General features: G+C 49.3%; 1 protein-coding gene across 1 annotated transcript in view; it reads right to left on the reverse strand.

Annotated features, from left to right (window-relative positions):
- Positions 1 to 27181, reverse strand: part of Kirrel3 (kirre like nephrin family adhesion molecule 3) — a 557724-nt gene that overhangs the window by 80624 nt on the left and 449919 nt on the right. Inside the window, exons 3-4 of the mRNA XM_050120010.1 lie at positions 15752 to 15901; positions 10021 to 10170 (exon numbers count right to left, since the gene is read on the reverse strand). Coding sequence (XP_049975967.1) covers positions 10021 to 10170; positions 15752 to 15901 — 300 coding nt within the window. The remainder of the gene's footprint in view (positions 1 to 10020; positions 10171 to 15751; positions 15902 to 27181) is intronic.

Genomic DNA, 27181 nt, shown 5'->3' on the forward strand with positions numbered 1-27181 from the left:
TAGGTATACGGACATGTGGGTGCTGGCAATTATTCTAGATCTCTCTCTGCTTTTCAACCATATTCAATGAGGCAGGGTCTCTCAATCAATCTCAGAGCTCACGGGTATAGCTAGTTTTACCAGTCAACTTGCTGTGGGGGAATCCCCCATCCCTGCTTTCTGAAGCTGGAATTACAGGTGGGACGCCACTCTTACTCAGCATTTACACGGATTCTAGGGGTCAGACCTCTGGTCCTCACCCATGCACAGCAAGCATGTAACCGCTGAGCAGTCTTCCCAGCCCCTCCCCCTCTTCTTTTAATTGTGCACACAGCATATACCTTATGTCTATAAATGCCCAGACCGAGGATTGGGTCTGTGTCTATCAGGATATTGACACATACTGACCCTCAGTGCTCTCCATGGCTGTTCTTATGTGTCTACTCTCAAAGTGATGGCAATCCTTCTGCTGTCCTTGGGTTGGCATACCATAGGAAGAGTAAATAGCGGAAGGTTGGAGATGGAGGGGCATGTGAGGGTCATCTGTGTCTGTTAAGGATTTGCAGTAGTGGTAGTAGTAGTAGTAGCAGCAGCGTGCGTGCATGCATGCGTGCGCACACACGTGCATTCTTCAGGAACTGCAGTGATTCCTGGGAAGATCGTAAAGGCATAATAGACACCCACATGCTTATGGCTGGACCAATTCAAGCAACACAGTAACAGCAGTGGCCATCCCCACTCCAGAAGCAACAGGACATATTTTAGTTAAAAAAATTGTGCATGAGTGTTTTGCTTGTATGAATCCATGTGAATTGTGTGTGAGCTTGGTGTCTGTAGAGACCAGAGAGGGTGCTACATCTCCTGGAACTGGAGTTACACAGGGTTGTAAGCTGCCATGGAGGTTTTGGGAACTGAACCTGGGTCTTCTGCAAGAACATGTGTTCTTAACCATTGGAGCTGTCTCTCTACTCATGGCATGGTATTCTTTTCTTTTTTCAAAAGAATTTATTTACTATGTATACAACAGTCTGCCTCCATGTATGCCTTCAGGCCAGAAGAGGGCGCAAGATCTCATTACAGATGGTTGTGAGCTACCATGTGGTTTCTGGGAATTGAACTCAGGTCCTCTGGAAGAACAGTCAGTGCTTTTAACCACTGAGACATCTCTCCAGCCCATGTCATAGTATTCTTTTGGCCTAAAATGAATCACTGGAGACAGGAGAGTTGGCTCAGTTGGTAAAGTGTCCTCTGTAGGATTGGACCAGCTCCGGGGTGAGAGGATGGGAGGAAGAAATGGGTGTGTCCCTAGAAAACCCATGGTTAGCTGGCCTGAATAAGCTGGTGAGTACATACAAGTTCACATGCAACCTGCTTCCCGCCCCCTCAAAAAAAAATACAGAAACTCTATCACTGGACCTGGCCTCTGGCCATGGGGCGTTGCCCCCTGCCTCTGTGTGTTCTGGCCTGGTGTGTAGTGGTGCACCCCCTCTCAGGCTTGGGACCCTGCCCACTTCCCTAGGTCCCCTCTCACCTTGTCTATGACCTCTATGAGTCTGCTCATAGAGTGCGGTGTGTGGATGTGTGAATTCGCCTCTAAGCCTTTCCTAAGCTCCACCCTCCCTCAGCCCACTGGCTGCTGGGGGAAGGCTTCTGTTCAGCGGCGTTTTCCTTTCTCATTTCATGCTGTAATGGGGATTCATTGCCAGTTTTAAATCCATAATTTGCCATGAAAGCCTCATCTCGGGCTTGGACTGAGGTCAGAGCAGAGCAGTGATGAGCTATTTTTAGCTCTTAAAGGGCTCCCTGTCCAACTCAGTCTCTCTAGACTAACCCTGGGCTGGCTCAAACGGAGTTTCAGGATTGACACTGGGGATGCTGGGACTGGAAAGGTGGATCATTCATGGGTGGCCTGGTCTCCCTGCTCCCCTCCTGGCTGCGGTGACTCTTTCTCTGCATTTCCCTTGTCATTGGTGGCATCAATAGAGACGAGGACTCAAGCTGATGAAACAATGCTCTAACTGCCCCTTTCTTCTCTGGGGCTGACAAGGGGTACCAGCGGATACCTCTGTCCACTCACAAGAAGCTGCCCATTTTCTGAGCGACTGATTTCTTTGATCAACTGTCTCCTGCTTTTCTAGGTGAATGCTAATGATTTTGGCACACTCTCACTGCATGCTCTCACTGCACGCTCTCACAGGTGCAGGTGTGTCCCCTTGTGTCTATGTGTATGGTTATGGGTGCATACGCAGGATTTCTTTCAAATGGCCGGTAGTTATCTGGACATCTCGAATAAAGAGTCTAGCAGGGTGGGTACCAAGGTGGAGGCAGATCTCTTGTTTGTATTGCATGAAGCTTGGAAGCAACCCAGGCCAAAGGAACCAGTCCCGTGAATGGTAAGGTGGACCATGTTTTTATGTAGGCAGTTGACCGTGAAGGTGGAGAGAAAGGGGCCTGTGTTGCACAGAGAAGCCATGGATGGAGCTGCTGGTCTCAAACTGAATCCAGACACCAGAGGATTTGGTCCTGATTTTTGCAGATCTCTGGGGTGTGACACTTGCTGAGTAGGTGAGCGCGCTCAGCCTGGCTCAGGGTCACGCTTGGCTAAAACAGCGGAAGGACACATTATCATTGCTCTTAGAAGCAAGGGAAGAGAGACTCAGGGAACAATGGCCTTTGTGTGGACCCCAAGCCATGAGTGGTGATGGGAAAATTACAGGTAAACGGTGGGATGGATTTCCACTTCACCTTTCCAGCTCCTGCTTTTACCAGGGAGAAGGTTGCCAGAGCGGCTGCTAAACACCACAGTCCCATGATTCATGCTGCGCAGTGGCAGGGCTGGGGGCAGCAGTGTGTGATTTTTTAGTCCTAGTCTGGGCCCCCCTCTCCTATGTGGACCTGGAGAGTTGCCACTGCTCTGAGCATGGTGGCGTCACTCTTTAGGACTACATGGGGAATGACCTGGTGGTTCTCAGTTCCCTGGAGATGGGGGTGGGGACACTGCGGGTGGGTGGGAAGTACTAAGGCTTGTGGAGTCTCAGAGCAGGTGGTTGAGTGTCTTGTGAGTTCAGCAGATCCTGACTGGGCTCCTAAGAATCTTTCTACCTTCCTGTGTCCTGGTTTTGAAGGTTCAAAAAGCCGAGGAGCGGTCCATTGGGATGTCATCTCCAGCTTTATAAATAGTGAGCCCTGGACAGGTAGTGTCAAGCTTCTAGGCCATTTGGGAAGGAAGTACAGGCCTGATATTGACTTCCAAGTTCTTGAAGAAGAGCCTGCCTGCCTCTGCAGTCTGCCCTGTGTGTGGGCAGGGAATGGAAGCCTCATGTTTGCCTTAACCCCTGGTGGTTCCCTAGGCCTCCTGGAGCCTGGGACATGGCTGAGTCCCCCGCTTCCTTTCTCACTCATCTCCATGATAGATGGCCTAGTTTGGAAGGCACCCCAAGTCCAAAGAAGCTGAAATGAGGGACATCTCATAGTGAAGGAGACTATAGAGTGAACCAGCTCTGCAGATCAGCTCTGTCTAACCCAGGAGCATCCTCATCTCCCTTGGCCCACATTGACTGCGGTGCAGATACCCAGGGTGGAATGGAACTCAACTATAGATCTCAATGATCGTTGCCCCCAGCTCTTAAGCCTGAGACTTTTGAGTTCACTTTGTCACCTGAGGGATGGGCAAGACGACTAGCAAAGAAGGGTGTGTGTAATGGCCAAAGAAAGGGAGTGGAGGCGACACTGAGGGTGGTCTGGACACCACCCGGGGTGGCACAGGAGAGGGAAGGACCTGGTGTCATGTGGAAGGTGTAGGAGATGCATGCAGACTAGCTGAGCCTGGCTCCCATATGGAACTTTGGGAGATAAGGATGTTTTTCTCGCTCTCCTCTCCCATAGCTGGCTTGTTTGCTCCCTATTTGGGGGGTGATTGAGGGTAATGAATGTGGCAGGGAATAGGCACACAGCCCAAATGAGATACAGCACCTAGGACCAGGCCACAGCTCAGCTAAACAGGCCTAATAAGAAGATAAGGAATCAATTCTGCTTGTCTTCTGTGCATGTGCCTGGGTGGGGCATCTGGGAATCTAGCTTCCTGCCTGCTGTCTCTTGTGAACAAGTGTCCCCAGGCCAGAAGCGGGTGCTCTGGGAAGGACGGCTACTGTCTGGTGATTCTGGGTACTGAACAGTAATAGCGGCAACAGAACCGGCTAATGTAATAACAGGCATACGCTGTTAAGTCTTGCTGTGTATCAGGCGCTATTTTGAGATGTGCTTGCATATGTTCTTTCATTGGATCATTTTGTCACCACAGAGGCACTATGGTTCTGTCTCCCACTTTATACGCAGGCAGAGGAAGTTGAGTAACGTGATCAGGTTATACCACTGGTGAAGGAGCACAGCCAGGTTCTATGTGCAGGCAATCTGGCTTCCAGAGTTCAGGCTCCAAACCACGGGAGGCTATATAGTGCCTCTCTAAATAATACCCAACATTCTACACACCACAATGTCACCCACCCCGTGCCATATATTGCTCAACACTATACCGCACAACACCATATGACATAATGTCATATAACACCACATGGCACAAGACCACATCATATAACACCATGCCGCCCTATACCATATAACCCTCACGTGTGCTTAGCACTGCTATCTGCTTGTACTGTCTTTCCTCTAGTTGCTTTAATGGCCACAGTGAACATTCATTGAGCACCTAGTGTGTACTCCCAGCCAGGCCAGGCATGAAGATTGCTAGATGCTCCTGACCAACTCTGTGGGGGAAGCAGACAGAAAATATGGTGTCATGGAGCCTACAGATGTCAGAAGGAACAATAGTCAGGATATGTAGCCTTAGGGAAAGTCTTCCTAGAGGAGGTGATGCCTAAAGAGTATCTTGTCAGATATGCAGGAGTTAGCTGACGGAAGATTCAAACAGGGCTGTTGGAAGGGCTGAGGCAGGCTCAGAGTCACCTCATGGAACAGGGGGTGGTTATGCACCATGCACAGTGTGGTTATGCTGGAGAGAAGGAAGAAGGCATATCAGGGACCTTGTGGGCCATGGCAGGGATTCTAGGTTCTGTTCTATAGAGATAAATTCTCCTCTATGTCTCCAAAATGCCTCTACATACTTGCCATTTTATGTTAAGGAGCTCATTTGTCCTAGCGGGTACCTAAACTTAGAGCCATCCAGAAGCCAGCACTCTTAAGCACAGTATCAGCTCTGCGTCCATGATTGGACGTGCTCAGGGTATTCACAACTCCTCTCTGTACTTATCTGTAGTTTGGGAGTTGAGAACTGGGAGCTTGGGATGACTAATCTTCATTGCCAACTTGACTGCGCTTAGAGCCACCTAGGAGTCACACCTCCGGGCATGTGTGTGAAAGTATTTTCAGACAGGATTGGTGGAGAAGGAAGGACCCCGCCCAAATGTGGGTGACACCATCCATGGGATGGGGGACCAGACAATCAAAGGAACAAAGGAGCCGAGCATCAGCATTCATGTGTCCCACAGTGGAACAAGGAAAGTGGTTGGTGACGCTCATACCTTGGACTGAACTGTTCCCAACTGCCACGCCTCATCCCCTTGAGCCCTAGTCTAAAACAAAACCTCCCCAAGTTAAGTTGCTTCTGTCTGTGATTTCTGTCACAGCAGCAAGGGGAATAATGACTACAGAGTTGCTGCCCATTCTGTGGGAGAACAGTTAAGGAGCATATCTGTTTGCCCTGTATCAGGGCTTGGCATCGTCGTAAAAGATGCCTGCTTTATTTGAACAGACTTAGTTGCCATCTTAAATAATTCATTAGGAAATCTAATTTCTAATGGGAGCCTTCAAGACAACAGAGTCAATATTAGACTGGGCCAGGAAGAAGAGGACATGGGAAGAACAGCTGGGGCAAAGTCCCTTTAATAACTGATCTGACATCCAAGCCCTTCTCTCTTGTTCCTCCTTCCCCAGCTCTATGCTTCCTTTCCCATGGCTTCTATTACCATGGGACATTCTACTGACACAGTTTACTCACTGAGTTTGATTGTCATTTGCCAGATGCCTTTGTACCCTGCCACACGCAAGCTTCGCCAGGCCAGGGAAGGCTTTATGTTCCACTTACTGAGGAATCTTGAATATCTAGAAAGGCATCTAGGAAACATTTCTTGACCCAATCTGTGGCCTCCACTTCCCCTTTGGCTCCTTCCAGTCTTTACTCCCTGAGTCTTCCGACATTTGGGAAGATCAAGTGAAATGATGCCTTACAGACCCTGAGCTCTTGGGTGAGGTCAGAGCAGGGGTGCCTCATGCATACCTGTGTTATTGCTTTAAAATGGATGGAGCCTCACACAATTTTGTCAGATGGTGCTCTGTTTCCTCACAGAGGGTTCCTCCTTTTCCTCCACAGCTCTGCACACACATGAGTATGTGTGCGTATGTGTGTATGTGTGTGTGGCCTTGTAATTTCCATCTAAGCTGAGCTGTTGCAGAGATGGCTACAAGTGTGTGAAAACGGGGTACCTAGAGCAGCCTGACAAGACTTAGTGAGGTGCTGTGTCCCAGCTTCAAGGTGGCTGTTGTCTAAGCCATCCCGATCGGTTACTTTCTCAGCCTCAGGCATCACTCGAATCTCAGCTCCGGTGGGGAATGGCCCATTTTCCTAAAATAGTTGATGTGGCATATTGGACTTCTGGCTGGAAAGAAGGCCTTTTGGGAGCTGAATTCTTAGACATCATGTGTTCAGCCATCACATCACGTTCTGCACACCAAGAAACTGGGACCCAGAGAGGTTGAGTAACGGTGTCAGGGTCACACAGCTGCCTTTTTAAGTCTGAGGGCATTTCCTCCATAGGTATCAAGACTTCCTGAGTTGACGTGCGTGTGGAAACAGGTTGAGTCAAACATAGCCCTTGGCAGCTGGCTGGATTGCTGAGGGAACTCAAGCTGACCGCAACCAGGGTTGTAGCTTCCTTGTCAGGGGTGCTTGGCCTCATTGACTCAATCCATTCCCCACCTCCTCATTCTCTGGCTCCTGCCTCCTCTGCCTCCCAGGGTAGTGAAAACTCTCCTCAGAGCTGCTTCTCATCTGATTGCTTCTGAGTGCTGGAAACACAGCACTAATTAATGTGTCTGTGACTCTAGGCTTGGCTGCTGGGCTGGTCCCCATGCCCTCCCCGGAGCCAGGCAGACTTGGAGAGCTGGCCCCCCAGCTTCTTTGAGCGCGCTGCTGGCAGAAGCATATTCTAACGGAGCACAGCTGCTGGCTATATAATCTCTCGTATTTGCCCTCCTCACTTGGCGCTTTGACGGGAGACCTCCCGGGGCCTCCCTGTGCTCCAGCCAGAGTGTTTGCTTTGCGATTTTGCCGGAATACCATCTGATTCTGCCCTCACATCTTCCGCAGGTTCTAATCAAGCTCTTACTTTATTTAATTAAAAATCCATCTCAGGCAAATACAGAGTAAATTAGGAAACTCTCCTATTCCTGGAACACAGGGAAGGCCGCCCACCTCAGGGAACTGGCCCAGACACTGTCCTGGGCTGAGATGTCACAGCAGAGCAGGTGGAGGGGCTCTGTGGGTCGGGAAGGCTTTAATAACCTTAAGAATCCTCAACAGCCACTGCATCTGTCTCATCCTGAGACCAGGACCCTTTCCAGTGGCCATTTTAACTTCAGGTTAGGGGCAGTATGCGGGGATGTACATCTCTAGGAGCTTAGCCAGGCGGAATCCTGCTGGACTAGAGGTGATCTACAAGACTGGGAGAGGCCCCGAGACTCCCTGGGGTGGGGAAGTGGGGATTCTTCACCCGTGGAAAACAGCTGAGGCCAGGAATGTGGAGCCTCAAAGCATCAAGGAGGCCTCCAGGCAGAGCCTGGCAGCCTTTTCTGGCCCAAATCCAGTTTGCTTAGGAGAATGGCCGATGTAGGAGATGCCAGCCCGAGCTTCCTTTCTGTCTGCGGGAATCGTCTCAGAGTCCTGTTAGGGCCTTTGTAACTGGTCACCCTTCCTGTTGACCTCCAGGCTTGAACAAACACCTCACCCACACAAACCTAGCTCTGTGCCTCAGGCACAATGCCAGGCCAAAGCCATGACAAATACAGAGAGAGAGAGAAGAGTGGATGTCTTTTAGAGGTGACCCCCAAAACAAAATTGGGCCTGTTTAGGTTGAATTCTGAGGCCCTGCCCTGAGAAGCCTGGCTTTTAACCAGGTGGACAGATGACATCCTGCTGGCGTTTGAGACCAGAAGCCTGGGCAAAGAGTGCTGGTCAGGAGCTGGAACTGTGGAATCAATTTTAAATGTTAATCAAACTGTGTGACCTCCTGGGCATGCCTTTGCCTCTCTGAGTCTCTCCATGAGCATATCAGTAAAGCACATGGAATAATCTGGAATTTCAATACGTTGTTGATGAACTGAGATAGCAGGGAACAAGGAGGCTTGACTGGTGAGTCGTCTGTACTCTGAGGACAAGGTGGTATCCTGTTTTAGCTCCCACACGCAAGCCTTCAGAGGAATGGATAGTGCTTAGGTCCTCTCTTTCTAGCGTTCTCTGGCAGCCCCATGGAGGGGTGTGAGGGGGCAGGGGAAGGCTTCCTGAACACAGGGACTGAGCGGTCTCTGAATGTGAACATCCTACAGCTTCACTTGGCAGATGTGTTCTGCCCAAATCGGGAAACATACATGGTCCCCGTGTCTTCCCCAGCTTTCCCCCAATCCTATAATTGTGGACCCATTCTCAATTTAGCCGCATCTCAAGGGGGGAAAGAAAACAGCTACTGCTCTCTATAGTGTCCTTGTCTGTCCTCTAACACACACCCTGCCTGGCCCCGGCCCCCAGACCATCTATTCCACAGAGGGTTTCTTTCCCGCCCCTTTTGGGCCAGGCTGGGTTGTGGTGGGCGAGGGTCTGATGCCCACCTTTCCAACCTCAGCCTAGGCCGACTGCTATCTGGTCCTCTGTGGTCTGTCTGTTGTTGCACTTGGAATCATGCACCCCCCGTGTTCAGCTGTGTAGATCTGACGGTACCCTGACACACTCTTAAATATTTCATCTCAGAGCGTGAGCAGTGTCCCAGCTGCTGACCCTGTCGTCGGAGCTCCATAGCAGCTTCCAGCAGGCTGCCAAGGCCAGGCGGGGGCTTCCCTCTCTCGCCGGCCCAGGGTTCATCTACATGTGCCTGGAGATCAGAGAGGAAACCTTATGGGGCTAGGGAGGTGGAACCAAGAGCTCCGGCAGGGGGATGCTGGTCTAGGCCTTTTGCTTCTCTGAGCCTCAGTTTTTCGCCTGCACTAACAATCCCTGATCCAGTCTGGAGGAGCTCTGAGAGCTGCTGGGAGCCACTTTGCAGCTATGAATGAGCATCACTTATGTGTGAACTGTTTCCCCACAGTTCCCTTTTCTGGAAGACCTGGCCAGAGGAAGGAGGTGACAGGGCCGAGCTCTCAAAACTGGGAAGCTCAAGGAGCCACTGAGCAAATCCCCACATCTTCAGACAGGTCTGTCCCAGTGAGGGCTGTCCCAGGAACATTTGAAACAAAGACCAAAGGGGAAAATGGTTAGAATAAGGCCCTGAAGTGAAATCTCATTGGGATGACCTGAAAGAACTGGGATTGGGTCTTTGGTGATTCATGAAGTCATGGAGGACCAAACCCGAGGCTTCTTCTTGAGAGAGGTCAGGGCATGCAGAGCTTTTCTGGCCCCTTTGGAGGTTGGCCTTGGAAGAAAGGCCACTCATACCATGTACATTCTCTTCTGAGCTTGCATTGCTGCTACAGGCCTGGTCTCATTTACACAGCTGAGCACCCAGGATCCTCATCTGCTTGCCAGTGTGCAGCCAAACACACTGGGTGGGAGAGTGACAGGTGGTGGCAATATGATTTCCCAAGGAGGAGGTCTTTTTCAGTCCCCTTGGATGGGAAGAAAGAGGAGCGGGCAGGAGTGGGGAGGACCAGACGGGAAGATAGCCAATGGAAAGCGTCCCTCTAGCTTTGTCAGAAGGGCCCGCCAGTAGCCAAGCCCTTGGTGTTTCCTTGAGTCCTTATGTTTGTGCGCAGGTGACTTACCCAGGACTGTGAGGCGCGCGGGGCGGGACCGGATGGCAGCTTGGATGGCCTGGCACTCGTACACGGCGTCATCCTGCAGCTCGGCCCGCAGGATCTTCAGGTGATGCTCTCCTGACAGGTGGTTCCCCACCACCAGGTACTGGGGGTAACCTGGGGAGAAAGCAGGAAGTATGAGTGATTGAGGGAGTCCCGTGGCTGATTACCGGTGCCTATTTGGAGATGCTGTGACCCCTTAGATGGAGTGGCTCCAGAAACTCTTGGAAAAGGAAATGCACATCTAGTGAGTGGTGGCTCGGGCAGAGTTCTTCCAGTCAGAGTTCCTCCCTTCTGTGGAAGAAAGATCTTTCTGGAAGGTGGGCTAGGGGTCTGATATCTGGCCTGGGCAGAGCTGACCTCAGGTGGCCTTCTGATGACGGATACACAGGACACTTCATTATATGACAAAACTTCCTCTGAGCAGCTCCCTGCTGCTTCTCTACCCAGCTTACTGGACCGCTCAGCCCCAACAACCACAAGCCCTTGTTTCTTTATTTTTTTTTAAAATCCTTTCTTTCTCTCCTTATTTGTTTGTTTCTTCACATGTGTGTGGACACAGACGTGCCACCCACACAGAGGTCAGAGGACAACTTGTGGCAGTCGGTTCTTTCTCTCTATCATGTTGGTCCCAAGGATTGAACTCAGGTCATCAGGCAGAGCTGAGCCATTTCATTGGCTCTCTGCTTGTATAGCTCAGTGTTCTGTCAGAGCAGAGCCCCCCCCCCCCCCGCCACCTCTTATTGAGCCTCTCACTTCATGGATGACTCCCGAGTTTCCTCTTGTTCATCTGTGCATTGCTGATTTATCTCATGGGCTGGGCTTCCAGAGGGAAAAGGGAGCAGTTGTGCTTCCCTTACTAGCTCAGGGGGAGCTCACGTGGTAGGGTGGGCACTGGTGGCAGAGGCACAGCCGTGGGAGCCTTCTGGCACGCGGTCAGGCCTTTGATCTCAGTGTGTGTCAAGGAGCACAAAAGCAGTAGCTTCCCAGGATGGTGGAGTGCGTGTGCGTGTGTGTGTGTGTACGCGCATGTGTGCGTGCGTGCGTGTGTGTGCGTGCGCGCGTGTGCGTGTGTCTGTGGGTGTGATGCTAGTTCTAAACTCTAAGGAAAACGGGAGAAGCCAGTGTTAGACGCCAAAGTATAGGGCATGTTGGGTAGGCAGACCTGGCTATGGGGTATTGCTCTGGCAAGTGCTTTCTGTATTCAGTGGAGTTTGCTAAAGGGATACTAAGGGGGAAGGGGAGAAGGAGGGCAGAGGGGGAGGGGAAGGGGGGAGAGGGAGAGAGAGACTGATTCTGAAATTCACCAAGTGCACCAAGCAAAAGAGAAACGGAATGAAAAAAAGGAGGGAGGGATTTACTTGGAAAGGATCAAGGAGAGAAGTTTTGTCCCCAGGAAGCACAGGAAATGGCTGTGCAGCCTCATCCTTCAGTCGTGGGGCACTGTGCACCTTGAATCACGGCTGTCCGTTTCTGGGCATTCCTAACTCCCATCTCTAAGCCCCAGGGCCTGATTAAGCACTTAGGAAGCACTCAGGACACTTAGGAATTTGGGGCCTTGGTATAGACACACTGGTGATGAATAATAGATTAAATAAAAGTTTGAAGATGCTGAATCATTCAGCAGTTGTTGCGGCCAGCCGGCTGACTGAATACAAACGTTGGCTACAGCCCCAGCCGTAGACTGGGGCTTGCCCTCTCCGGGGTCTTGGGCTAGAAGCCTCTTATCCTGTAGGCTGTTATCCTTCTACCCCCTCACCTGACTTCTGCTTTTCTCACATCCTTTGCTCCATGGGATTCTAATGACTCTGCCCATCTCTCCTTAGAGACCACTTGGGATAACCTAAGGGTGGTTGAGAGATGGGGCAGGGCCCTCTGGGGGTGCCTATTCCTGGTCAGTGGGGGTGGGTGGGTAGCCATGGTCTCCCCAAATACCAACCAACAGGTTCTGTGAGCTCTTGTACAACTGAGACCATCCTCATCATGACACGGGAGGACCCTGATCTCCGCAGCTGATCAGGACCAGCCAGAAATGCTGCCCAGGATCAGCTGCACCAAAGGAGGGCACTGACCACCTCTCACTCACTTTCCTGCCTTCTGATGGGCAAAGGCAGTAAGCCCAGGCAGGTGAAGCTGGCTTTCCGACTGCTGCTGGCCTCTGTGCTGCTGGCCACCCTGCCCTCCAGCCTCCCCTCCACCCCCTGCTGTTCTGCAATTAGGTCTGTCCCCTGCAGGCATCTTGGATGGAAGAGGTGTCTTTTTTGTTGATGTTGCTGCTGTTGTCTGGCAAGCCATCAGCAGCAGGATTGCACTCTCGCTAGCTGTGGAAAACATCGGTGATGGGTTTGTTTGTATTTGCCTAATTAGACAGCGAGAGCCACGATGCTATCTCAAGGATTGGCAGCGTCTTTGGAAAACACACACAGGAGCAGAGCTTCTGAGGAATTTTCTAGACCCTTCCACGGGATCAGAGGTTCAGAGTGTCTAGCTTCTAGTCACATCGTGTAGGTTCAAACTCACTTCCTCGCTCTCTCCCCCTGGCACTTCAGCTCTGTGTCTCAGCTTCCTTGCTGGTAAGTTGAGCACAGTGCTGGTCTCTCATGGGTGAAGATTAAAATGGGATAGTCCATGTAAAATGCCTCCTGCATACTGAGTATTCGACATACGAGCCCACTCTGTAGTTAAGGATGGCTTTGAAGTGATGTCAAGTCTACATGAACCTCCCCAAGTTTACAGGGGTCAGCTACCAACTATCCTCTATACCTGCTAATTTAAATACAAGTTGAGGAGCCTGCTGGGCTCAGGGAGTAAAGTCTTGCCATGCAAGAATGAGGATCAGAGTTCAGCTCCTCAGCAGCTCCCAATCTGGGCATGACTGTATTAGAGGTAAGGGGCAGAGAGCAGTTCCCAGGGCCTAACTGTCCAGGCAGTCCCGCCCACTGGTGAGCCCCAGGCTCAGTGATAGAACCTGTCTCAAAAACTAGGTAGAGACTGACTGAAGAAGACACCCAATATTGATCTCTGACTTCTATATGCACACACATGTGGTGGTTTAAATGAAATAACCCTTATAGGCTCCTAGGGAGTGACACTTTTAGGAGGTGTGGCCTTGTTGGAGTGTTTTTTTTTTTTTTTTTTTTTTTTTTTTTTTTTTTTTTTTTTTTTTTTTTTTTTTTTAAAGAAATGTGTCACTTGGAGTAGGCTTTGAGGTTTCAAATGCTCAAGCCAGGGCCAGTGTTACCCTTTCTTCCTGCCGACTGAAGATCTGGATGTAGAACTCTGAGCTACTTTTCCAGTGCCGTGTCTGTCTGTGTTCCACTCTGCTTCCCACCATGATGATAATGGATTAGCCTCTGAACTGTAAGTCAGCCCCAATTAAATACTTGCTTTTATAAGAGTTACCATGGACATGGTGTCTCTTCATCGCAATAGAAACCACAAGACAATGTGCATGGGCACACTCACCTGCACACACATGCATACATATGCCTCTCTGTCTCTCTGTCTCTCTGTCTCTGTCTCTGTCTCTGTCTCTGTCTCTCTCTCTCTCTCTCTTTCTCTCTCTCTCTCTCTCTCTCTCTCTCTCTCTCTCTCACACACACACACACACACACACACACACACATCCTCATTCACTGTGGAAAAAGTGCCAATGTCGGGGAGTTAGAGTTGGGGTGTTCATCTTGGAAGGGAACAGACAGGGTTTCATGGACTGAGATCAGTAACATAATTAAATCATTTTTTTTCCTCAACTGTTACTGTTTACTTTTCAAATAAAGTGGGGCAGGGTGGAATCTTTTTCTCCCTGTGGACAATCATGCATTCATAAGGCATCTGAGAAGTACCGTTCTTCCCAGGAGAAAAATGTTCTGTCTGCTCCTGAGAACGTGTTGACAAATATTCTCTTTCTGGCGTCTCATTCTTAGAGGCCAGAAAGACACTGCAGTGTCAGTGGGAGACTCGTGTCTAGTGCACTTAGGAAGGTGACATGAAACAGAGGAGGACGGAACTACGGCAGCAGGAAGTCCTGACTGGCCCTCCATTGCCCTGCCTTATGCACTCAGCAGATCTTGCTGAATTCAGTTGTATTCTGTTCTGTCCCTACTGACCAGGCAAGCAAGTAGTGTTTATGGAGCCCATGAGAACCTATCATTATTGTCAGGATAACGTTTGCGGATAGATGATTAAATACAGGGCAGATATTTCTCAGGAGCCTGAGCTTATGGCCTCTGCAGGAGAGAGTTCAGGGCCTGTCTTCCTTAGTGACTGGGTCAGGCTGGAGAGGCAGCCAGCCCAGACTTGTCCTTAGCACCCACAGGCCCAGATCCTGGATCCTAGAGAGCGAGGTGTGGAGCTTCAGATCAGAGATGCAATTATCTATGCCTTGATGATCACTTTATAATCTGTCCCTAGTGACCTTCATTTGGCCACTGACCTGATAAGACACTGGCCCTGGCCAAAGGCCGATGATACCATTAACCAGGAAGCCCAGACTGTCCCCCTCATCAGTCATGGTGTTGGTCCAGGCTCAGAGCTGCCCAGGGCATAAGCAATTCTCATTTGGGAAGGTCATAGCGTTCCCCCATATCTCTAGGGTACCAGAGCTGAGCATCTCTGAAGTTGGCCGGTTCCCATAACACTTAAACTTTATGGCAGCACAGTATATTTTGGAGATATTCTCGGGTATTTTATCTATGCTCAGCTGGGCTGCAGCATCAGGCCCCACGACTGCTATTGACCATTGCTATAATGTTTCAATATACATGTTTGGCAAGACATAATTCACATTTTAAAATATTAATTTCCCCGTGTTTCTGAGTGCACTTTGATTTTTATTTTCCTGCAGTTGTACAGCATGAACGAGGCGAAGCTACTTACCAGTCGAATGCGTATTTCTCATACATCCTCCATCCCCAGCCATTCCCAGATGGCCGGGGAGTGACACCCAGATCTGTCCTTCTGCACATCATGCCCTTCAGCCCAGCAGTCAGCCCCTTTCTTACCCATCCCAGGACAGAATAATGACGGAACAGGCAAGAGACATGAGGATGGCTGCAGTCTCTATGCCCTGGGGAAAGTGGGGGTTGGCAAGGTGTTTGAATGAGCTTCTGAGGTAGCCATGCAAAAGAGTTACCAAATGACATGGCCTGGCACCAACAGCAGAGCTGACATGCCAGTCAGCAGCAGCTGGAAGAGGCCCCCATCGTGCAGCTTGCCTGGGTGGCTGAGCAAGGCTGGCAGTTAGTGTAAAGCCTTTCTGTCTTTTTTTTCCCCATCATGAGATGAATCTTAGGAGAAACAGGCTTTCTTGTGAGTTTTCAGTTCATTGACTGTCTCCTTGAGTGGGAAGCTGGACCATGTCTTGATAAATGAGGATTTATATCGGGCCAAGAAACAGGAGGACTTCATGTTTGGAAATCAGACTTCACGGGAATCACGTTGACTTTGGGACGGATGCTGTGCTAGGTTTAGAACTGCCCAGGAGAGTGAGGATCAGTACTCATAGCCAGAGCCCCTTCGACTCCTAGGGATCTCGGTCCAGACCTCACTTGTCTGGAACGTTGAAGAGCTGGCTGGGGATTCGAACCATTAATGACATTGGAGATGGAGTATGGGAGTTCCATAGTGGTGAAGATGGGGTGAGGCAGTGTAGGCGCTCGGCCGTTGTGTATGGATGGGGGAGTCTGGAAGTACTCACTTGAGAGGTCTCTTCCTACACCAAGAGCCAAGCCGTCCTTAATCCACAGGACGAAGCCATCGTATTCTGGGATGGCACACAGCAGCGTCACTGGCTGTCCTGACACCACCACTTGGTCCTGAGGCTGTTGGCTGAAGGAGTAGACTTGGCCTGGGGAGGGAGAAGCACAGTGGTCAGTCAGCGTGGGCAGCAGTGTCTGGATGACTCTTTTCACACCCTATAAGCAGAGTCAGGCTGTCCTGAAGGTGCCAGCCTCATTCTCATCTTTCAGGGGCTGTCCCTGGACTCCTCCAGCCCCTCCCTTATCTAACCCTGATGTTGACTTTGGAGGTGAACTTCAGCTATCACAGGACAGTTACCGCCCATCTTCTTGTGGTATTCTCACCTAACTCCACTGATCAGGAGTGGTGATGGATCTAGTTCAACCTGGCAATCCAGACAATCTGTGTGGCTGGTAGGGCCTTGGCAGGACCTGGTAGCCGTGTTTACCCACATCTTTCTTATTCTATCCTTTTCTGCAGTTAGCTCTTACAATCTCCCCCTTGGAAATCACTTGGGAGTCTATGCCTCTCATCCACACCTCAAAGCAAGATGCCACAACCATTGAAGCTATTGGTTCATATTTTATTAAACAAATAGTTTGCTGCACACATGAGATACTAGGCCCTGTGCTGAGATTTTAAACATGAGCTCACGACTTCTTTCATTCTGCTAACAACCTAACCACAGCAGGCACCGTCTCTGTGTGGAGATCGGGAGGCTGGCATAAGTAGGGGACAAAGGAGAGTAGTGCTGAGCTGACTCTGTACTTGCGATGCTTGGTGTATAGCCTGGGTGTACTATGCTCACAGTGCCCCCCTGCAGACAGCTCTGCAAGACTGGGAACTGAGGCATCTATCAATGGTTATCTGAGGCAGGTTGGAGGCGGTGAACCTGTCTCATTCTGGCTCTGAGGGTTGTTCTTATCTGCTGAGCTAGGCTCCATGCAGCTCCCTAAGCCTCAGTTTGGGGACAGTCACTAAAGAAGGGAGATGATAACATGAGCTGTGTTCCTAGGAGACCACAATTGAGTGGACCGTGGGAAACTGATACTGACGACCTGGGATTACTGCACTCCCTTCTCCTAGAGAGAATCTAATGTTTCAGGGCAGAAAAAAATCACTATTTTATAGCAAAGAAACCAGGACCGGAGAGGCACAGCAGTCTACGCAGGATGACACAGATAATGAGTGGCAGAGGGGGGGCTGGGATGACACCCATTTGAGTTCTGAGCCCTCAGTTTTTCCCACCCCAACCCCAAAGAGAGAGAGATACTGAAAGAAGGGAAAAGAGGCTGGGAGCCGGCTGCCATCTCCTTTCCATATCACCATAGATGACCTGGACTTGAATTGCTGCCCCATACAGGGCTAACCTATGGGCACAGGGAGAGCTGAGGTGCAGGGGAGGGCATGGGGCCCCAATCAGCAGACAGTGGGGGCAGCAGGAACTTCTAGAGTTGACAACCTTAAGGGATCTTGGCAACCTCTCTGAGGAGTCTTATTAAAAATCAAATTGGTCTGGAATTGTGAGAGTAACACTTTTTCTTCTAATTTAAACTTTACAAATTAGATTACATAGGATATTTTAATCAGCTCTGGGTAGTAGTTTTTTTTTCCCTACTCTGTCTCTTAAGTTTTCCATTGTAATTAGGCTGTTTCTGGCACCAAAACAAGAGAGAAAGATGAGACAGAAGAGAAAGAGGACCGAAGGGACCAGCCATAAAGTAGGGGTCCAGAGAGGGAAGAAGGAGAGTGGGAGAGGGAGGGAGAGAAGAGACAGCAAAAGAGAGGAGAAAGAAGAGGCAGAAAAAGAGGGAGAAAAAGAGGCTGGAGATGGGAAACGGAGGGAGAACAGAGGAGGAGGAAGAAAGAAGAGGAAAGAGAGAAGAGGAGGAAGGAGGAGAGAGACAGAGGAAGAGGACAGGAGAAAGGATGGAGGGTGGGGAAGAGAAGGGAATGGAGAGCAGAGGAGGGGAGGAATAAGAGGAGGAAAGGAAAAAAGGAGGAGGAAAAGGAGGATGGAGAGCAGACAGGAGGAGCAGAAGTAGGAAGAGGTGAGGATAAGTGGGGATATAAAGAAGAGGAGGAAGAAGGGGGCAGGGCATCTTTCCTAGGCTTCTCTTCCTGCTCCAATCTTTTATCCTGGAATTTTTTTTTTTTTGCAAGTACAGTGTCAAGGCAGCTGCAGTAGCAGCCAAAGATTGTGTGATCAGAGGGAATTACCAGGTTGTCAGCCAGGGGCTCAAGGGGCTGTAATGAGAAAGCCCTAAAGGAAGGGGGTCCAAGCTTCCAAATGTCCCTTATTAGGAACTTCCCCAGGAGGTGGCTGTCTATCCACCACACCCCATCCTTTCTATGCTTCGTAGAAGGAACAGGAGGTTGTTGAAGATGCTTGGGGCATCCATCCCTCTGGGCAAGAGTGAGTCCTAGATAATCATCATGGAAGTCAGGCCAGTTGGATGGTAGGGGACACTGGGAGAAGAGGTCAGTGGCAACGCTGGGAAGGTTAACCACAAGGCCACCCTGGAGGGTTTCTCAGAACCAGGAGTCAGAGCATATACAGGATCTGCCCAATCACACCTGGAGGGCAAAGCAGGAGAGGTCAGAGAACTGCTTAGGTGCAGTTCTGATGGTGGTATATGGAGTGTTAGTCACATACTGTTTATGTTGGGACTCCCTTGGATTTTCTGTGGAAACCATGTTTCTAGGGGGAGGGGGCACACAAGTCTCAAAATCATCCAAAAGATGTGATTTAGAAGTTACTTTGGGGAGATGGGTGGAGACTGAACACCCCCAAACAAGAGTCTTTCTTTTTGGTTCAATTTTAATATCTTTGCATATGTTCAAGCCACTAAAATTACTCTGTCTCTCAGTGCCAGGTGTGGGATACGAGGCCTTGCAAACAGCATAGGCTCTCACTGTTGCTCTTAGCTGCCAACTGTAACTAGATAGTAAAAAATAGACACTATGATGACACAACAGACTTAGGTTCTAGAGATCAGGCCAGAGCTGAACTGAGAACTTTGTTTCCACTGGCTCCATTTGGGAATGCTAGAAGGTGCTATTCAGGCTGCAGGAGAAAAGGCACTAATAGAATTATCCAGCAATGTACTCTGAATGATACATATTAACTTACCAGGGAAAATGTGCCCACTGGAGCAATAGTGGCATGATGGTTATGGGGGCAACCAACTGCCTTCTGATTGGATTTAAGGCCCGCTCCCCAAAAGAAACTATTTAAACGGGCAAGTTGTCAGACTGTCTTCTAAATCTTTATGGCTGTACCCACAGATTATAGCCTAGCTTTCAATGTTTGTTGGAGAAGCTTTTGTGTATGTGTGTGTATGTGTGTGTGTGTGTGTGTGTGTGTGTGTGTGTGTGTGTAGCAGTCAGCAGCTAATATAGATTCATAACCAGTCAGAGTGTTGGGAATAAGCAACTGCTGAGTGTTCATCTGTAAATGAGATATAGCTATATTATCTCCTACCCCCACTCTTCAAGGCCCAGGGAGCAGAAAGAGTGGACAGAAAGAATGTTAGAGCTGGAGGATGGGGAGGTGTGCTGTGGCATGCTGTCTTCTGGGCCTGGATGGCCATTGCACTCATAAGCTCATTGTGGCTATGGTTGCACAAGACTGCAACTGCAGGAGCAAGCCATGAAATCAGTCCAGCATTCCAGCACACAGAATGGGGAGAGCCAGAGGGGCAAGTTGGGGGGTACATGGATCAAGATACATTTGTATACATATATGAAATTGTCAAAGAATAAATAAAAGATGTTAAAAATAAATAAATAAATATACTTTTTCTTTGAAAGTGGAGATACTTTTAATGATGGCTCTTAAACTTGGTAGATTAGGAAAGTCACTGAAAGTTGGAATCCTAGAGTAGAGCATGAGACTCTTAATCTCAGAGTCATGGTTTCGAGCCCCATGTTGGGCGCCAGTTGTAGTTTTTGCTGGCTTGTTGTGGCTGCCTGTGTGCAGTCCCTGTTTCCCGGAGTCAGGGGGTGAGAAGATGCAAAGTCAATGGCACAGACCCTGGGAGATTCCAATACAGAAGCTTTTTATTGATAACAGTTTGGGGATGTTTATGGGGTTAGGGAAATTAAACTGCTGCAGGAACGTTTCCGGTTGGTCCTCTGGAAACTGACGGTCACTGCTGGCGGGTTGTGATTAGCTAGAAGCATGCATCAATAGTTAACATGCCTTTGGTTCACTGACAAGTTGTCTTGGCCAATTTTGTTTACTCATTGTGAGTTTGCATGCACTTGCTTGTGCTTACACTATTGCCCTGTCTCTATTCCAGGCATTTTCCTGTCTCCTCCCACATCTTGCCATAGGATTGATGTAGATGTGTCCTATAGATCCTGTCTTCATAGGAATTTGGGGATTCAAACTCAAGTCTTCATGCTTAAGTGGCAAGTGTTTTCCCTCTGAGGCATCCCCTCAGCCTGGGGGTGTGCTCATGGGAGGAATCGTGGGACCCTACTTTTCTCTCTCTCTTGTTTCTCAGCTTGAAGTGATTAGTTTTGTTCTACCAATTACCTAGAGGCAATCAAACCTCTTGGACCAAGCCCTGGAGAACCATGAGCCATAACAACTCTTTTGTTTTCATAAATTGATTGTCTTAGGCATTATCCACATGTCAGAAGGCTGCCGAACACTCAGAGGCTCTCACACAGATGAAGGGGTTTGCCCAAGTTTACAACTTTATACTGTTACCCCAGGCAAAACTCGGTCTTGAGAGTCTGTGCAGCATCGTTCTTTCAGTACTACTCCACTGTGGCTAAGGAGCAGAACACCTGACCCTAGTCCAATTCTCCACTTAGCGCTCACACCACCATTCAGATCGCCCAAGGGTCTTTGGACTGCAGGGATTCCTTGGGCTTCCCCTGACTCCATGTCAGCCCCTTCCGAGGTGCACATACATGTAGCACGCTTAGGAACAAAGAACTGGCTTCCAGGCTTCGCTTCTTCTGCAGAACTTTTTCATTATCTTCTTAATTAACCACCTTAAGTTTCCCTTCCTCTTGAGACAGGGTCTTGTTATGTAGTCCGCATGACTCCTGAACTTGCAATCTTCCTGTATCTGTCTCCTCTGTGCTGGAATAGCAGTCGTGTGCCATTACCCCTGTTCCACTTTGGGCTTTGTATAGAATGTCTTTCCCCTTCCTTTGGTGTCATGCATCTTCCCTGGGTCTTCTTCCCCTCTCTACAGGCCCAGGTCCCTTTCTGCTCTGAGGGCTAACTGGGAGGTCTGTAAGGGACGAGGCTGCATATCCTCTAAGGCCAAGGCTCTAGGGCTTAGAGTCTCTGGTGCTGTGACCTCTCTGGGTGAGGAGCAGATAGAAAGATGGCCAGTGTCTCCAGGCCCATGCTTCATTTGGAGAGACACCATGGTTGCTATGTAGCTCTGCCACACACAGATGCCAGTCCCAAGTCTTCTGGGGATGCATTCTGGTCCTTCAGTGTCTTAACTCCATTGTTACTCATAAGAGAGGTCTTTGATATGTGCTTTCCTGGTGGTAGAAAAAGGAACATGGACCAGGACACTGGGCTTGGGATTGGCAGCTGTCACCACAGAGGAGAGCAAGCCCTGGTATGCTCTATGCCTTGAGCCTGGTCAGAGATACAGTCTACACACCTGACTCCTGCTACAACCCCCTCATGCTTGGAGCCCAGCTTGGAGGTTCAGGGCTGTATTCTCAGTTTCTTCTTTTTCATGCTCGGCCTGGACAGTTTGGCCTGCCTTTGTCCCGTAGAGGACCAAGAGAATGTAGCCATTGCTTTTAGTGCCCTAGACAGAAAGTCAGGGGGCCTGGAATGCTTTCTCTTGCCATGAGAGCCTGTGATCTGTAGACATGTATGCATGCCAGCATCATGCCTGTGGGTGGTGGCAATCAATAAAATTCTGCCTATCCCTGTCTCAAAACTCAAGACTGCTGGTGGGATGTACTGAGAGTTTCTGGATGGTCACCTTAGGATATAAATGGTCATGCAACCATCTTAGACAGGTCATATAAAGTTTATGTGGAGCTTAAGAAATTCCTGTTTCTAGTGTACTGGTGAGCTGGCTCAGTGTGTAAAGGTGCTGACTGTGAAAACCTAATGACCTGAACTTGATGCAAGGAACCTATATAAAGGTGGGAAGAAATGACTCCACAAAGTTTTCCTCCAATGTACTCGTGTTGTATTGTTATTACACAAACACACACACACACACTCACGCACTCACACATACACAACTACTGCTAATATATAAAACAGAAAGGCCTGCTTTAAGATGGCAGTTGGAAGTACAAAGAAGCTTCCTGGAGTGTGTGGTGACAGGGGGATGCAAAGGACAAACTCATTCTGGGACAGGAAGGGTGAGCCTCCTCAGATACCTCCCAGAGTGCCTGAATATTGTCACCTTCCTGAGCCCAAGTCCTGCACAGGAGAAAGGATGTAGCTGCAATCTGGTCCTAGAAGGAACTCTACTCTGTCACTACCTGTATAACTGGGACAAGCTCTTTACCTTCTCTGAACCACAGTTTCCTGATGTCCCCAGAGGGGATGACAGCAATGAGAGCGTTATAAGGATGCAGGTCTTGTACACAAGTCATCCCGTATGCGGTGTTCCACAAAGGACTCCTGTCACCACTGTCCACACATCTCTGTGAGTCCAGGACTATACAAACCGGACCCTAAGCAGCTCCTGCCACGATCTGAGAGTGGAACTCCCGCAACTCTGATGTGGGACTCTGTTAAATCAGCAGGTAGAGACCAGAGCTGAGCCCTCCTGACTGCTTCAGAGCATCTCTTCCCAGCCAGCCTTGGAGGCTCCCAAAGCACCTGGCCAGCAGCACAGGAAGGGCTCCAGTGTGGCCATATGCTCTATCAGTGACCATTTGGAGGAAGCTTAAGAATACTCATTCCGGGGTTATTTACTGCCAGTTTTCTCTCAGCTCAGAGCACAGAGCAAATTGCCTCTTAGGAGATTAAAGAAAGCTGTCCTTGTCAAGAGAGGCAAGCAAGAGGGAAGGAGAAGAGCGGGAGCCAGTGGCTCCTAATGACACCAGAACAGTACTTGGGGACACAGGGAAGGGACCCAGCGCGTGGCACAGATTTGTTTCCCGCCCTTGATCTGTCAGCACGGTTGCAGAATGCTGGTTGTGGACTCGGGTGGTGGGTCTGGCACCAGCCCACTGACTGACAGATAACAATTCTGAGTTTTATAGAGGACTTAAGTGGGTGGGGTGGCAGTGCCTATAGCAACCTCAGGGCCTGAGGTAGGGACAGGAACCACCTCAGCTGGGTGTGGGGCAAAGGACTGTGTATTTGTTGGCCATGGGCTTAGAGCCTGGAGAAAGCAAAGGTGTGTGCCTGGAGCTGGAATAAAAAGCTGCACCAAATTCGTGCCCAAAGCGAGGAATAAAGAAGAAAGCACAGGGAGCTGGATTCTGAAGTGGTCTGCAGGGCAAGCCAGATAGGATAGGGAGGGGCTGTCTCCAGGAATGTTGATGATCTATGCAGAGTTTGGAGGTCAGGGAGGGACAGCTCTAGGGCCACACCGTCCCAGGATGTGCTCTGTTATCTCCTTAGAGCTGGGACATTGCCCTAGGACAGTTGCCTAGTTTCTCTAGCTCTAGGGTCTGTGTGTTGGAAGCTTGTGGCGTTATCTGAGATAAGAAAACCAGACACTGGGTCTAAAGTACACAGAAACCTTAATGCCTTCTTTAGCGAAAGCTATTGCTCTCATTTTGAACTGGTGTGTGGAGTATGTATGGAAGAAAATAGTTAGGAGGGGACACTAATAACCTAGAAGAGAGAGAGTCAGAGAAACACACACACACACACTCAGAGTGTTAGGGCTAAGAATGGGAGATAGGGGAGGGGAAGGGTTGAGGGGAGCTGTCTGCACCAGTCCCCAGATTTGTGCTGAGATGCTTGCACTTAATGAGAAGCCATCAAAGATCTGGGACCCATTTACTCGGACCTCCATTTTAGGAAGATCACAGGATAATGGTGGGGAGGATGGATGGAGAAGGATCATCCACAGACAGGAAGACTGGTCATTAAAATTGTGCTGTCAGGAGGGCTCAGCTAAAGCTGTATTGGTAGGATGAAGAAAATGCGTTTAGCATCCTCTTGGAGGTAGGACTGATAGCGTTTGGGGGGGTGGGTGATGGAGGCTACTGTCGGTGATGGTGGAGCCTCTTTGCGGTCTTCAGAAGTGAATCTGGTCTGAGGCGAGACAGTTCTGTGGCAAGCATGTTGATTGGGAGGGCTCTGAATCACTCAAGGAAGCTGTGTTGGGCATAGTTGGGTCAATGGGTCTGGAAGTGAGAAGAAGGCATAAATAACTCATGCTTACTGAGCGTTTATTCTTTGTACATGTACTTGAATGTATGAATGCCTGTGTGTTTGTGTATGTGTTCATACAGGTGAATGAGTGTGTGTGCGCATGTGTGTGTGTGCGTGTGTAGCACATGGGGGACAGAGGGTAACATCAGATGTCTTTCTCGATTGCTCTTCACCTTATTTTTGAGACAGCACTCATTAGGGCCTGGGGTTTGCCAAGGAGGCTAGGCTGGCTAGCCATCAAGCCCCAGGGATCCTCCTGTCTCTACCTCCCTAGTGCTAGGATTGTAAGCACACACCACTAGTTCTGGCTTTCTACATAGATGCTGCAGATTGAACTCAGAGTTCACGCTGCATGGAAAGCTATCTTCCAAAACCTCCTTGCTGCTTTTTCTTTAAAATTTATTTTTAGTGAGCATACAAAACAATGAGTTTTATTCTCTCTCTCTCTCTCTCTCTCTCTCTCTCTCTCTCTCTCTCTCTCTCACACACACACACACACACACACACACACACACAACCCATAATCATATCCATGTCTCCACTACAGTCTCTTCTCCACTACTATTTGTCTCCCCTCCCCTAAAGAGTTCTTTCTACTTTCATGTCTTATATAGTACTTGGTGTGAACCTGAGAATTCATCTCTAAACATGAAACACCATATATATATATTGATGTGACTATTTAAGTAGGCCAAGGTTTATTTAGTCAGGGCCTGCAGGAACCAGCTGTCTGGAATCAGGTATTTAACTCTGGTCAAGGTTCATACAGGTTTTGCGTTCTGCTAGCCGGAGGTCATCCTAACCCATCTTTCTTGGGAGAAAGAAGCTGGGAGAACTTAGTTGTCCCTTTCTCTTTGACCTTTGCTGGGATAGAGATTTGAAGGCACTTTCAGCTCCAAAATCATCATTTGCAAACACTGGAAGCTTGGTTCTGTTGCACAGGTGAGGAGAAACTTGCCGGTGTCGTGAACGTTCTAGAAAGAACATGAGGATTTTGTTTGGGTATGTGTGGAGTACTTGCCCACTGCTCTTCCCAGGAATGTTTATTCTTCTTCCATTTCTTAATTCCTTGCAGGAGCTAGGACGGCACACACAGCTTGTGACTCTGACCACCTCACATCTCTGTCCTCAGGACACAGTCTACCAAGGTTGTCCGGGACACGATGGGTCTCTAATGAAGAACAATCAGGCTGACCAAGGCAGGGTGAGTCCAAAGTCGCAATAAATCCTGTGCCTGCTGATTATCAGCATTGCAGCTCCAGCCAGAGCCTGCCCTGTGCTCATTAGCAGCAGGACGGGGCCTCCTCCATCCAACCAGCCGAGGCCTGGGTGCCAAGAAGATGCTGATAAGTGCTGCAGCAAATGGGGATCCTCTATGCCCATGAAGGAGTTCATCCATCCCTGTCTGAAGTCACCCTCAGAGGATGAGGATGGGCAGAGTGATACAGGTCTGTAGGGGAAGTGGGAGGTGTAGAAAGGCGACATTCTTGCCATGAAGCAGGACCCTGGATGGTGTCCAGATCTGCTGCTACTTGGTCGTGGGACTCAGGCTGGGTTCCTCTGGCTGCAACTGGGATTTTGGTGACTTCAAACAGGGAAGGGTGGTGAGCAATAGGAAAGTGGACTGAAGAGCAGGCAGAGGGCTGTGTTTGTGCTCCAGGTAGGGAAGTAGACCTTGGCCATGGGTACCACTGGGCTCAGGTTGAGACTGGGCCACGGATTAGCCTGCCCCATGACTCCTAGTGTCTTTCACTCTTGGTGAAGGTCACAGGATGGACACATGAAGCTGCATCTTATCCTTGTCCTGAGGACCCTGCTTTGCCACTTCTTAGCTGTGTGCCTTTGGACCTGACAGCCCTTCCCCAGGCTCAGATTGATCACCTGTGAGATGCAGAATTTGGACCACTAGATAATCAGTCCGCTTCAGCCCCCTTCTTCCCAACCTAGATGCTGCATTTGCTAACTTACCCACATCCCTACTTTTACAAGCCCAAAGGATGAAAATAATAAAACCCAAGGCATGAGGAAGTCAAAGCAAACCCTTAGGGACTCTCGGTCTGTTTGGGGAGAAGATCTGTGTCCTAAATACTATTTCTTTTAAACAAGAATATTTAAATAATCATTTTATAGTGCTGTATACCTTGCCAGTTGGAATAGTTCTAAAACTTTTATGTGTGTAAGAATTATAGTTTTCTGGACTCGAGCTTAGAGAGGTTGAGATGGTAGATTCGCATGGTGTCAAGGAGCCTGTGTCTAACAGCTTCCAACAGTTGGGGGACCACAGTTGGGGTGCATCCATATATAAACAACATTTGTCTCAGGGTAGGCACTCTTTTTATTCTTAAAATTATCAGATTCTTGCCCAGCTACTGTCTTTTTCTGAACGTGCCCTGTTTTCCGCAAACTAAACACAGAAGGCATTGGACAAAGTTAACAGTTTTCCACACACCTTTGAAAATGTGTGCAAACGTTTTATCCAAGAAATGTCAAGTGGTGCTGCAAAGGCAGGGCTGGGGAACCACGTCCTACCCTCGGTCCTGCGTTGGATCCCAGGGTCTCTGTGTGCAATGCTCAAGGGTTCAGAAGGACTGGTTCAGTTTAGATTGTCTGCAGGGGTTCCATGAAGGATAGATCGACTCTGTCCCACTGACAGGAGCGTAAGCCTAGCACCTTGGAATACTGGGTGGCTGGAACAGGCTGGCATTAAGTCTAAGTGCTTTTGTCCCTGTGCACAAACCTTACACTGAGAACAACAGCTCAAATATGGCACTTAGTGGCCTCTTGAGCTGTTCCCGGCTGCAAGTAAGCCATTCTAGTGCATGTCCTCAGTTCCTCCTCTCTTGAAGATTAATATAATCAACTTTAAATTTTTAAATAATTTTACTTACGCAGAGTCTCTGTCTCTGTCTCTCTCTCTGTCTCTCTCTCTCTGTCTCTCTCTCTCTGTCTCTCTCTCTGTCTCTCTCTCTGTCTCTCTCTCTCTCTGTCTCTCTCTCTCTCTGTCTCTCTCTCTGTCTCTCTGTCTCTCTCTCTCTCTCTCTCTCT

The sequence above is a fragment of the Alexandromys fortis genome, unplaced genomic scaffold (assembly GCF_014885135.2).
Source record: "Alexandromys fortis isolate MF-2015 unplaced genomic scaffold, M_Fortis_MF-2015_v1.1 scaffold_168, whole genome shotgun sequence".
Lineage (NCBI taxonomy): Eukaryota > Metazoa > Chordata > Mammalia > Rodentia > Cricetidae > Alexandromys > Alexandromys fortis.